The sequence below is a fragment of the Phoca vitulina genome, unplaced genomic scaffold, assembly GCF_004348235.1.
Source record: "Phoca vitulina isolate PV1807 unplaced genomic scaffold, GSC_HSeal_1.0 scaffold38, whole genome shotgun sequence".
NCBI classification, from domain to species: Eukaryota; Metazoa; Chordata; class Mammalia; order Carnivora; family Phocidae; genus Phoca; species Phoca vitulina.
In genome coordinates, this window is record NW_022589741.1 from 13,920,380 (window position 1) to 13,933,682 (window position 13,303).

Genomic DNA, 13,303 nt, shown 5'->3' on the forward strand with positions numbered 1-13,303 from the left:
ATTATAGATATTATCTCACTTAATCTTCATGGCTCCCTAGGGGATGGTATTAATGTTATTTTGACCTCACAGATAAGGAAATTAAGACTCAAAGTTAACGAATTTCTCCAAAGTAATACAGTGTAAGTGCCGGAGCTGGGACTGGAGCCCAGCGTTGCCTTACTTTGGGGCCCAGGGATGGAGCTGCTCTATTGTGTGAACCACGCTGAAGACAAACCACAAAATCTGGTTTTCCAGGCTGGGCACCTCTCCCCATCCTTCCTTCCATCTCAACTCCACCCCAAACACAGTCCTAGTCTCCCGCTCTCCCTGCTGGAAATCCAAATCCGTGCCACGCCCCCACCTGCAAGACTGCCCCTTTCCCCAGGCCTCCTCTGCTCCCACCAGGAGCCCCAGCCGCGATGAGAGCAGCCTTCCTGCACTCTGAGCCTTGAGTCCTGCCAGAGCCAAGGACACGGGGTTCTCAACAACTACAAATGGGTAGATTTAATTGATGAATTGACTGGGATTGTCCAGCCACCTGTCAGGGCTGATGAAACAGCAGATTTATAGCAAAAGGTGAGTAGCCTCATATTTCTCCCACCTCGGGATGTGAGCTGCTGTCTTCTGAGTCTGGGGGAGCTGGGGAGGATGAGACACACCATTCATTTCTGCTTATGGCTCTGACAGTGCATTGCCATTATGAAACATCACCCTCAGGTGTAAAACAATAGCATTTTGCACTTACGTCGTGCTCATACTTTACCATCACAAGGCACCTGTCAGAAGCCCTCCAATAAACATTAATTTAGCCTCACCCCACCTGCCAAGAGAAAGGAGTGAACAGATCTAGAAAGGGGAAACTGAGGCACTGACCACCAAGTATCTCAAATCTCTGCCTCACGCCAAGATGAAGGTTGGCACAAGGAGCACCAGGGAGTGGCCACAGCAGCCATGAGTATGTTCAGTCACCCAGCCATAAAACAGGGAGTAGCAAGGGCCTCACTCCAACCTCATGGAGTCTGGCATGGCCTCTATCAGGGGAGGGGTTCCCTCCTTCTCAGGCCCCTGTTCAAATCTTCAGAGCAGGGACAAAGCCTCAGCAAGCTCTAAGAGGAGCACAGAAGTGTGGTACAATAGACAGAGCCCTGGTAGGAGTCGGATGAACTGCTTTCCCTCCTGGAGCTCACCCCGGACCTGCTGTGTGACCTCAGGCAAACCACTAGCCTTTCTGAGCCTCGATGTCCTCATTCACAAAAGAGAGGAACTGCACCATCTTACCTGCCCTCCGGGACTGCAGAGCAGGGAAAAGAGAATGCGGGAGAACTTGGTTCCCCATAGAGAGGATGTGTGACTAGGAGGGACAGGACTGCTATTCGCATCCCAGCGACCTCCGAGGGGTCCAGGGTGCCCACAGTTACTGCAAAGGGTGACCAGGGCACAGGGCCACTCTGCAGCCCTGCAGAATTCAAGACCCTCTTCCACCCCTCCTTCCCCTCAGCTGACTCTGGTACTCTTCCAGGCTCACCTTCCCCAGGTCCCTTCTAACGCCGGGGACCAGGAAAGACCTGTTCTTTCAGGAGATATTTACTAAGCCGCAGCCACATGCTCAGCAGAACCACAGCCATGGGAGGGAGACACCACCTTCCAGGAGCTTGTAAAGGAGATGGAGAACAGGAAAGGGTTAACCCAGAGCCCTGGACAGTGTGCATGGGAAGTACCAGTTCTGAGGAGAGCCCCCTGAGGGGACATGTAAGTTACTCAGCAGCTAGGAGACAGCTTTGGGGATGGGGGCTCCAGCTGAGCCTGGAAGAAAGATCTAAATGAAGGCACTCCCACAGAGAGGCCAGCCTGAACAATGCCTCTGTGGCAGCCAGGGGACAGCATGTTTGGGGGACCCCACAGAAACCTTCCAGGTGAGAGCACTGGCTGGGCTTGGGGAGAAGAGGCAGAAACAGCCGGATTGGCATGTGGGCCCCCTCTGTGGTGGAAGGCAATGGGCGGGGGGGTTTGTAGGCTCAGCAACTGAGTTCATGCAAGTCCTTGTAGCCCCATGCCTAACTGCATTTTGACCTTACACTTATTTCCCTGAAGGCTTAGTGGCTTAGCTAATGGTACGAGTTCTCAAAAGACAGGAGACTCACATTGACTGAGCACCTGCTGCGTGCCTGGCACCGGGCTTGCTTGTGTGCTTCTAGGACATTCTCTCATTTAATCCTCACACAAAGGTCCAAGGTGGTCCTGTTAGTCTCATTTTACCAGTAAAGAAAAAGAGGCTCACAGGGACATTGTATAGCTAGAAGGAGCAGAGCCAATATTCGGTCAAGGTCTGTCTGGTCCCAAGCCCAAGTGTTTTCTGTCTCAATGTTGGAGAGTTCAAAGTTTGGGGCCTTAGGAGGCGCGCCCCCCACCTCGCTTCTCTGGAAACCAGTCCCAGTTTGGAAACCACATCCTCATGCAGGAAACTCCTACTTCCCCCTCAAATCTCAGCTGCTCCCCCCACCCCACCGCCGCCCCCAGCCCCAGCTCTTTATTCTCTGCAGACAGAAGCAGGCATATTTACAGAGAAAACGAGAGGAGGGGAAATACTTCATAAATAAAGAGGGAGACATTCAGATCAACAGCAAAGCTTCTTCTGGTCAAAGGGAGAAATGGATTTTTAATAGAAAATGGAAGTTATGGGCTTGGATGTGATGTGACAGACGCCCAGACTTAAACCCATTTAATCTTCTCTGCCGTTTAACGTGGAACACCACCCCGATGCCGTGTTTCAGAAAACAGGCTCCAAATCGCTGGGAGATTAGAAGTGTAGAAATAGCAGCGCAATATTTTTAAACCAGAAATCGCCCCCAGGCATTTGGGCTGCCCCCAGGGTCACCACTGAAACCTAAATATCCATCACATCCACTCCAGCGCTGGCCCACCAGCCGTCTGGCCATCAGGATTAGTTTGGTGAAGGAAACTTGACACCCCGCAGATTTGACACTCGTGGGCCCCCACCCCGCCAGCCTGGGCTGGGCTGGGGGTGTCTGGCCCGCTGAGGCTTCCTCCCAGGTGTCCGCCGAATTGTCCCCATGTCACTCACCATAAATGACAACCCAAGGGGACTGAAATATTAACACCTCGCCACCTCCACTGGGAGAAGTGAGTCATTTTGTTCTCTTCCTTTACAATATTTACTCATCTCATTCCCTGGACTTTTCAACCAGGTGCATCTGTCAGGGCTGGACCTGCAACCCGCACCCCAGAGACGGGCAAGAGCCGGCAAGGGGTGTCCATGCCTGGGTACAGCAAGTGGGTCCCCAGGGCCACAAGGGCAGGAGGAGTAGGTAGGCCTCCCTTGCAGGGCTGTGAGCTCCCTGTCCCTGTCACCACTCTCTCCCCTGGGCCTCGCACGGCACTGGGCACTTCGCACAGTGGTTCAAGGCCCAGACTCTGGAGCCAGGCTCCCCAGGTTTGAATCCTTGCTCTGCCACTTACAAGCAACGTGGCCTCAGGCAAGATAACCTCACCTCTGTGTGCCTTAGTTTCCCCATCCATCAAATGGGGTGACCTCAAGGGTTGTTAGGCTGGATGCGTTGATGTAAAGGACAGTTTCTGGTATCTCTGAGTGCCTGGCAGCACATAAGTATCTGTTGCTATTGTTATGAGTATTATCTTAACAGGCGAACGGTGGGAGTAAATATCCCACCACAAGTACTCACTACAGCACTAGCAACAACTATTACTTAAGACAGTTCTCGGATGTTATGACGTATAATCAGCTGGAGGGCTGGTTAAAAATGCAGAACCTTACCTAACAGGTTCACCACAGGAGAAACTATTTCTGATGCATGTGGTCCTCTGCCTACAAGTCGGAGTAACACTCCCTAGAGAAAAGTAGATTTGCCACACCAGACTCCGGTATCACCTTTTCCAACAGCAGCCAGTTTTCATGGGCTTGGCTGACAGGGCCTTAGCACCACGTTAATTAACTTAATTTGGTGATCGAGTTAATAAAATAATAGTGGTGTGATCAATAGCAACAAAGCATTGCAAGAGCCACATGCTGCTGCCCCCAGGCCTCACGCAGAGTTTTTTTTTTTAATGCCGATCTGGCCTGGTGAGTTTCTTGGGTTAATTTGCCAGGTTCATTACCGCGCCGCATTTGCACACAAAGGCTTTCACACAAGATATATTATCTGCCCTCACTCTGTTCGTATTCCACAGTTGGAAAAACTGGGTCCAGAGGAGATCCACCAGTGGGACCTCAGCTCAATCACCCTGTTCGTCCAAAACCCGGGTCAAGACCCACGAGACAGGGTCTGGCTCCTTCATCAGAAAACCTGCACCTTGTGTGTTGGCAGCTTTGAGACATTCCGAGTCTAGACCCTAGGGAGGAGAGGGGCAAGCCTCCCCAGACAGGGTCAGAGCATCTGCAGGCAATCTGAGTTGGTACTTGCCCCAGGACAAGATGGAGCAGCCCAGACCAAGTTCCATGCTTCCCCCCAAACCTAGCACACCTGCTCTACCACTTATCGCCACCATCACCATTTCTTTTTGCATCTATCTTGTGCCAGGAGGCACCGTGAGCAGCCCTTGCCTTGCGTTACGGTTCATTTAACCCCTACAACCACCTCTCATGTAGCTCCTGCACAAGACCCCATTTTACAGATAACAAAACAGGATGTTAGTTGGTGGAATGCGCACCGGGTGTTATATGCAACTGAGGAATCACTAAATTCTACCTCTGAAACTAAAAAAGAAAAAAAGGAAAGAAAGAAAGAAAAAGAAAGCAGGATGTTAGGTCAAGTAATCTCCTAGGTTTGTTCACACAGCTAACCGTGGCTGCATTTCTCAATGGGCACATCACATTCTAGACTCAGACGGTCTCCAGCGTGTGAACACACCATGAGCGGGGTTTCTGATGCAGGAGACCAATTTGGGGTATGACGTTTCTTATGTACTTGGGACTGTCCCGGGCTTTCAACATTTCATCCCTAGGACACCCTCCCACCCCCACAACTAAATGTCAGCAGCCCCTACCCTGGTCCTGGAGATGACCAGAAAGTCTCCATCGGCAAATTTCCCTAGGGAAGCTGTCCTATCCTGATGAGCAGCTCTGCTCCAAACGCCCGAGGCCTTCACCTCCCCATCAGAAACAGAGGCTTTTTTGGTTTTGTTTTTAAAGATTCTCAGCATAAACATAGTTCCTATAACTGGCAACCAGAAACCTGTAAGACCCAGTAAAGATCAGTCATCCTTCCACCTACAAGGCCCCTCACCACCGGCTCCAGGAGTTATGAGCCAACAGCTGACAGTCGAACAGACTCGTTAATCTCCCAGCCCCTGGTAGACAGGCCCTGGGAAGGGACGGCCCCTTATGGCCAGAAGGTCTTTCTAGGGAGTTGGCTCAGACAGCACAGTTGTCCCTAGAGAGTCCTAGATTTAGATGGTTAACGCTTGAGGGATTTAAGAGATTATTTTGTCCAATCTCCTTCATTTACAGATGGGGAGCCTGAGGCCCAGAGGGGCAGAGTAATTCACCCCAGGTACACAGCTCGCCAGTCCCAACTGGGAGCAGACCCCTGTCTCTACTGCTCTTTCAATTCTGGCCACCCGACCTGTAGAGCCCAGCAACGGAGGAATGGGGGGGGGGGGGGGCTCGTGGAGAAAGGACAAGACGTTGATGGGGGAGGGGTAGAGCAACCAGGGGTGCTGGATGCCTGCGGGCGCGGCCTCTGGAGGGCAGACATCTGTCTGCAGATGGCCAGAGCATTGTCAAGTGGAAGAGGGCTTCACCTGCCTCTCTGGGGCCTAAAAGGCAGAACCAGGGCCAGTGAACAGAAGGCCCAAGAGCCAGACATCTTGGCGGATTCCGAGGATGAGCTCTGTAATAGTCAGAACTGTGTGGCCAGAATGGGCTGCCTTCAGAGGAAGGGGTTTGCTGCGGCCGGAGGGGCTGGAGCGGAGGAAGAAAAGCCTCCTGAGGGAAAGCTGCACAGGGCGTCAGGCATCTGATTAGGGGATGGGTTCTTATCCTCAAAGGTGCCTTCCAACCTGGAGGACTTTTGCCCGTGGCAGTCATCGGATCTCTCGCTCACACCCCCAAAGCAGGTCCTGAGACCTGAGACCCTTAGACCCCATGGCTCTGGGAGGCCATCCCAGAAGCAAGGTGGCCATAACCCTGACTCAGCCACGTTCTCAGGGCCTATTCCAGTACTGGCTGTCACCTCAAATGAGGTCACACAAGGTAGGACTCTATGCCTACTGCTCTTCCCACAAAGGACTGTGGATTCCCAGCATGAGAATCACCCTTGCAGACGTGTGTCCAGAGGACTATGGAATAAACCCGCATCTGAGGACCTGGGGAGGGAGCCGAGGTAGGCGCTTCCCACCCCCACTGGACCCTGGGGCCACAGGGGCAACTGCCAAGAGGACGATTGCCTGCCTGGCTTTGCCTTGTCTGCTGTTCCCCATGTTGCTAGGAAAATGCTCCATATGTGGGGGGCCCAAGGAGCAGGGAGACAGCCACACACAGCTGGGAGACCTTCATTGTTCCTGTATGATGAAGTGACCGTAATTATACCCCACATTTCAGCAAAGGATTTATAAGGCTAAACGTGGTTTTACTGTGGTTTTTACATGTGTGTGTTTATAGGTTGCCCTGTTTGGTTTACAAAGCGTTGTCACATGATATACAATGACAGACCCCTCCTCCGTCTTGCACACACGTAATAACAGGTGCCCCGTGGGACAGTCAGGGCACCGTTATTTCCCCCATTTTACAGATGATGAAGTAGAGGTGTAGGAACTATTAGGTAACTTGCCTAAATTAGGCTGAGCTTTGTCATCTAGGTCCACGATGTTCTTTCCAACACACACACAGCGTAATGGATATGCAACCAGCATTTGAATAACTCTGTTCTCAATGAAGATGGTGGTGACCTTGGAAACTGTCATTGCGAGCATCAGGGAGAGCAAGGGCGCGGGGAGATGGGGCTGCATGGATGACAGGAGCAGCAGCTGGATGGCAGGGGTGGTACCCGAGGCGAATGATGTTCACGCGAAAGCGGCACTGGACCAACATCTGTTAAACAGGGCCCCCAGCCACTCCTGCACTCGTGGACCCACAGGTCACAACCTGCCATGGGCGGCACTTGACCTCTGGATCCTATGCTGCTTCCCTGTGGCTGACTGGGTCATAAAGGGAGAAGTGGTCCAGGGACCCCCAAGGTCATGGGCTATCAGGGGTGTTCTCTATACACAAAACTACCTGCAAAACAGCGAGGCTCATCCCAGCAGGGAGAGACACAGAAATCTATCCAGCTACAAGGCATGGGGGCTGACCCTGTGGAACCCATTTATATAGGTGCTATGGCATTAAATCTAAGATAGTTCTTACTCTGTCCAACCATAGTAGAGATTTAACAACCAAGCCCGGCCTTCCTTTGGCAGGTGCGCGACTAGCCTTTGCCTCACCCTCAAATCCAAGTCCAGAGCCAACCTCTGCCCTCATCTCTTTTCCACTGGTGGTTTAGCTTTGGTTGGGGAAAGGGAGTGTGTTGGGTTCCCCAGGGACACCCAGATGCCTGCATGGCCTCAGCTGTCTCGCTGAGGATGGGTCCTGCAGGCTACCAGGCTAGGTGACAGAAGGAAGCAGTGATGTCCCCTGCCCCAGCCACCACACAGTCTTACTGCTACAAGTCTGAGCCACTTGGCTTGGCCAAAACTGCAGCTGATTGATTCAACTACTCAGGACAGGACCTGCTGATCCATTCAGAGGTACGGGCAGAGGGAGGAAGATGGGAGCAGGAGCAGTGCAGGAAAAAAGAAGAGGTCTAGCATTTATTGAGTACCAACTACATTCTGGCTACTTTATGTGTATTATCGCCTTTAACCCCAATTAATAGCTGGAGAAAGGCTCAGAGAGACCCAAAGTCACGTATCTAGTAAGTGCAGAGCCGGGATATGAATGAAGGGTTTGCTCTGACTCCAAATTTCCACCACACCAGTGAGTTGCAATCTTTTTTATTTTTCTTTACAACCCCAGCATATGAAAGGCTCTGATCAAAAGAATTGGGGATGGAGGGACTCGAAGCTCTGCCTGCTGGCCCTCCCTTCTCTACCTCCAGCCCAACCCCAGGCTCTACCCAATGCCAGGGCCCTCCCATATCATTAGATATGCAGAAAAAAAAAAAAAAACAACTCTGGGAGGCCTTGGAGCCGCACCTGCCAGGGCAGGATTTGCTCCTGCCCCGGAAATGCAGACAAAACCATTCCCGAAGCCACATTCCCACTGCAGGCGTCCCAGCTGGCTCCCTGGGAAGGAGCACTCCAGCTGCCCTGAATGTTTGCTCCTAGAGAAGTACTCCAGAACTTCCCTCCGTGACCCGCCCCCCTGCGCCCGCCTTCCCGCTGAAGCTGCCTTAGCAATGTTAGAATAAGCAGCCCAAGGGCCCTTCCCTCCTCTCTCAGGGACCTCAACCCCCTCCAAAGCTGGAAGTCCACAAACCTTCCATCACACCTCTTCCCATCAGTTGCTGCTTCTCCCACTACTGACCACAGCCCTAAGCGCCCAGCTTCCTCCATCCTGAGGACACACTCTCCGGAAGTCTGGGGCTGGCCCTGGATTCCCACAGCAGGCGTGCCCCCACTCCTCAACCCGCTTCTTCCTGCAGCACAAGAGGGACAACCCACACCCCAAGCTGGTCTGCCTTAGGGTGTCTCTGCCCATCCCCACTCATCTTACCCCAAAAGCAAGCTCCAGGGCTGCCTTACCAGGTGAGCTCAGCGCCGAGCCCCTGTAGGCCTCAAACTCAGAGGCGACAGAGAAGCACTACCAAAAACACCAGAGTTCTTCCCACTCCCGCCCCACCCCCCTGCCACGCAAATCAAGAGGCTACTCATACAGAGAGGGCCAGGCTCTTGGCCTGGCTAGGTCAGCATGCAAATCTGTATGCAAATCACATGCAAATCTAGGGCCTGCCCTTGGGTTCCTGGCACCCTGCCATCTCTGCTGACAATTGCTCACCCCATTCAGGCACCTGGGTCCCGGCTAGATTTCCCGGGGTCAGGGCTGAGAAAGCACTTTGGGACCTGGGGGGCTCCTCCTCTTGACTGCTTCAAATGTCTCCAAGAAACACCTCTTCCAAGATCATGTGGGAGGGAAGAATCTCTCAGCCTGGTATCCCTACCCCTGAAAAAAACGCTCTCTGAACACCCACCCTCCCCTTCAATTCATCCACAAATAAAATCCACCTTCACCAGGCTGAGTAGGGGACCGAGCAAGTGACAGGCGTGGAGTTCCTGAAGACATGGAGATGGCAAACGGGGTTTGAGGTCTGCACCCCTCTGTCAAAAGTGAACAGTCCAAGAGGTGCTCTCGGGTAGACTCCCACCTGCTGTCTTGGGCTCCCAGTCGGCCTGTTTGGGGGCTTGCTTGTTTAGCAAAGCACTGCTGGGCCAAACGCCCGTTCGCTTGCCCACCTCCTTCCCTGTTCCTCAATTTAAGAAAAACAAGCCTCTCCAGCCAGTCTCCTGGGATCTGCTCAACTTAAGCGCTGCCTTTAGGTCAACTGCTTACTTGCTTTTTGTTTCTAATTGAGCTCCCCTTTCTGCTGCAGAGATATATTAAAGGCAGCTGACTTTGATGCCCAGAAATAAGAAACATCTGAAAGGTTTGTCAGGCATGATGGCAATTCCATTCTCCCCCACGTTATTCTAGCAACTGGGGCCTCTCTCCCCACCTACCCCTTCCCCAGGCTCACCGGTCCTTCACCTGCTTCCCCGAAGTTGTGTCTGCCATTTCAAGATTTTCAAAACACCTTCTGCCAGCGTCTCCCCTGCCCCACTTCTAATTAGACACCAAACAGAGTGTTAGAGATTTTCTTAATGGCTTGACGAAGTCTTTTAATTCGGTCTTCTCAAGAGAGAAGAACCGTGAGTCCCCATCCGAGAGGCTGGGGTGGGAAATGAAAAAAATCAATGCAACCCATTATTTTGGCTTTTAGAAAATAGGAATTTTAGTGCCGGGGAAGCTTGTTCTTTTACACAGTAAAAATGCAAATGCAGGGCAACACAGATGCTGGCCCGCTGGATATAACAACGGAGAGAGCCTCGCCGGGGTTCATCTGGCCGCCCGAACCTGGATTTGTTTGGGCAATAATAAGGCAGTTATTGGAGACTCGATAACCGATTATTAAAACACCTTCCCAGTTCAGTTCTGGGGAATCGGTCTGATCTCCGGCTTCATCAAAAAAAAGGTATTTCGAGAGGAATGGAAATAACAGAAGCTTAAAACACATTCAATAACTGCTTAATTCCATCCAGAGGACGCTCTATCCCATCTTGTTTTCTTCTCTCTCTCTGCCTCCTCCCGCTCCTCACAGATGGACGTACAAATTATTGCAGGAGGATATTGTTTTCTGTAACAGGCTTGAACATTCACATTTACATTTTCCTTGGTGCCGTGGGGGTGACTAGCAACGAGAGAGAAAATGCACCCAGCCCCATCATCCCCCCCCCACTTCCCGCGTCACATCTTGCCCCAGCCGCCTCTGTCAGCCCCCACCACCGTGCCACCCCAAGCAGAACAGGCCCCAGGGACCAGCCTGGCACCTAAGACCCAATTAGGCACGAAGGGGAAGAAAGACCTGCCTGGCGAATTGCCCTGGCATCCAACACAGATGCTGGAGCCTCTGAATGGCAGGGTCGTGAAGCCTCTGCCGACCAAAAGGCCACCGAGGTGCCACCTCACCTGCCACCTCCAACCTACCCACAGGCCCAAGGCCAGTGGCAACTTCCTTCTCAAGTTGGAAAGGGTTTTGCCCCTCATGCTGTCCTGTCGCCTTCTGGGCCTTTCTCCACCGGTCCCCCCCCACCCCCATCTGCTTCCTCCCTATCAAATAGCTTGGGCTTCATTTATTAATGCCCAGCTTCTGGAAGGGGGGAGGGCTGCGTCCTTCAGGTATTTGCTAAGGGACAGCCACTCCTGGGGAATGGGCTACTCTGGAAGAAGTGGGGGACTGTGGGGAGCGCAGGGCCGAGGACAAAGCTGGGTAAGAGTGTGCAGAAGCTCCGGCCTGTGCTTTCTCGCCTGACAAAATGGAAAGGGGGTGGGGGGCAGAGAGAGAACTAGCGAGAGAGAAAGCTGCCGCTCCTCACCTTATGTATTTTTAATATTAATGTAATTAAAGCTGCAAGCCGAGCCAGCCTGTGGGGGCGGAGGGAGGCAGGAAGAGCCTGGGGAGAGGGAGCCTGGGGTGTGGGGAGGGGAGGTGGGGGGTTTGAACAGGAGACAGGCTTCTTGCTCCGCTAAAGTGGGAGGAGAGGGTGCTGTGCAGGGGACAAGGGGTTAACCAACCTAGACCAGCCTTGGCGTGTCACCCAGTGGGCCCCATTGGGTCTGAGAAACTCAACTACTTAGTCCACGATTCAGAGGCCACCTCTCGCCCCGCACCCTGATCTCTAGGCAAACCCCAGCAGTATGTTGGCCTTCAGTCTGGCCTTACCCAGGCGGTATTTACAAATAAAATAAGGGTCACCCTCCCCACCCCACCCCCGCCCCCAAGCCGGGAGATACTGCAGTCCGCTCCGGCAGGTTGCAGACTCCAGACCCCTGGGGGCATCGGCATGGAAAAACTAGACCCCTCCCCGAGCGCCAACCCTCCTATGGATTGCCCTTCCCCCATCGCCTAGGGGTCAAGAGCTGCGGCTCGGCCTGGGCCACCCGCGGGGCAAGGGGGGGGGGTGGGGAGAAGTCGCCCCCAGGGCGCGAAGGAGAAAAGTTAGAGGACTGAACAGGTAAAGCTGAGCTGGTACGAGCGTGTGTGCTCCGCTGCGCAAGGGCGCGGAGTTCGGCCGCCTCATCTCCCGCCATCTGCGCGCCCCGGGGCACGTCCTCTGCGATAGCCTAGAAGCCCTAACGCCAGCGACAGCCTGGTCCCGACTCAGTGCCCAGGTGACTCTGGTCGGAAATGTCTGCCCCCCTCCAACCCCCAGTCCCGGCTACCTCGAGGATCAGGTGCGCAGCGCCCCAGCAGCAGGTCTGGACATGCCGGACACCTGGGCCCACCCCTAGCAACGCCTTCTCTCCGGGGAAAGCGACACGCCTCCCCCCACAAACTGAAGACTGTCCCCATGTCCAGCTGACCCGGCGCGGAAGCGGAGAGTCTCGCACCTTGGGGCGCGCTGCCCGAGGTGGCCCGGGCGGCGCAGCGAAGCCGGGGCGAGTGCCGGGGGCGGGGGGGCGGGGGGGGGTGAGGCGGGGCTGGGGAGAAGGCGACCTCTGGGTCTGGAGAACAAACTTGCCATTCGAGGGACCCCAGCTCTCGGAACCCCCTGCCCTCCCCGCCCTGCATCCAGCCAAGGCGCGGATGAGCGCCATGCGGTGCTGCGCGGGGGGTCCGAGGCGGCGGAGGGGCGCAGGGCGGCGGAGGAGGAGTAAGCGGCGGAGTCCGAGGCCCGAATATGCGAGGACTCCCGGGAGACGAGTCACGGCCCGAGGAGCCCTCCACTCGGAGGGCACCCCGGGGTCCCAGCGCCACCAAGCCGCAGGAAGCGGGCAAGGGGCTGGGGGAGGGGTCCGGGGCAGAGCTACGGCCCGGCCGGGGGCGGAGAGCCCAGGGCTTCCTCCACCACCACCCCTGCGGGCGCGCCCCAAAACGGCAGGCGCGGGGGACCGGCCGAGCGGTCCAGGGCACACTCTCACCTGACCTCCCTCCGAGTGCCCGCCCCGCCCCCGCTGCGCCCCACCCGGGGCCAGACGCCGAGGTCGGTCCCCCCGGGCACCTGGAGCCCGCCGGGCACCCCGCCTCGCCGCCACCCGCGCGCACCCCGGCCCCGCCGCCTCCGCCGCCCCGCCGCCCGCGCGGGTCTCACCTTTGTGTAAAGAGTCCAGGAGCAGGAGGAAAGTTACCAGCCACATGCCATAAAGAGGCCCTATTCTCCGGGGAGGTGGTCCTGTGGCCGGCCGTGCGGCAGCGCCTCTCCCCCGCTCAGCGCGCTCCCAGCCGCCCGCACTCCGCGCCCCGCTCTTTCTGCTCCTCAGCCCAGCGCTCGGCGGCGGCGGCTCCTCCCTCCTCGGCTCCCCGGCTCCTGTCATCCGCGGGGCTGGGCTAGGCGGCCGCTCTCCCCGCCCCCCCGCGGCACCCCGGGTGGTGAGCGCCAGCGCGAGCCCGGAGCCCGGCCGGCCCCCAGCCCCACGAGCCCAGGGACTGGGCCGGGGGTCGGGACCATCCGGCCCTCGCCCGGATTCGCCGTCCGAAAAGCCGGGGGCCCCTGCCACCCGCCGGCTCGGAGCCTGTGGTCGCACACAGACATGTGTCATACGTGTGCCAAGAAC

At 55.4% G+C, this 13,303-nt stretch overlaps 1 protein-coding gene across 2 annotated transcripts in view; it reads right to left on the reverse strand.

Moving 5' to 3' along the window:
* DSCAML1 (DS cell adhesion molecule like 1) overlaps positions 1-13,043 on the reverse strand; it is a 339,429-nt gene extending 326,386 nt beyond the window's left edge. The window contains exon 1 of one of the 2 annotated variants that reach the window (XM_032427811.1): positions 12,841-13,043. In XM_032427811.1, coding sequence (XP_032283702.1) covers positions 12,841-12,886 — 46 coding nt within the window. In that variant the 5' untranslated portion in view covers positions 12,887-13,043. Of the gene's footprint in view, positions 1-11,971; positions 12,148-12,840 lie in introns of those variants that run through there. The other variant, XM_032427812.1, reaches the window with a different exon arrangement.
* Positions 13,044-13,303: the final 260 nt, after the last annotated feature.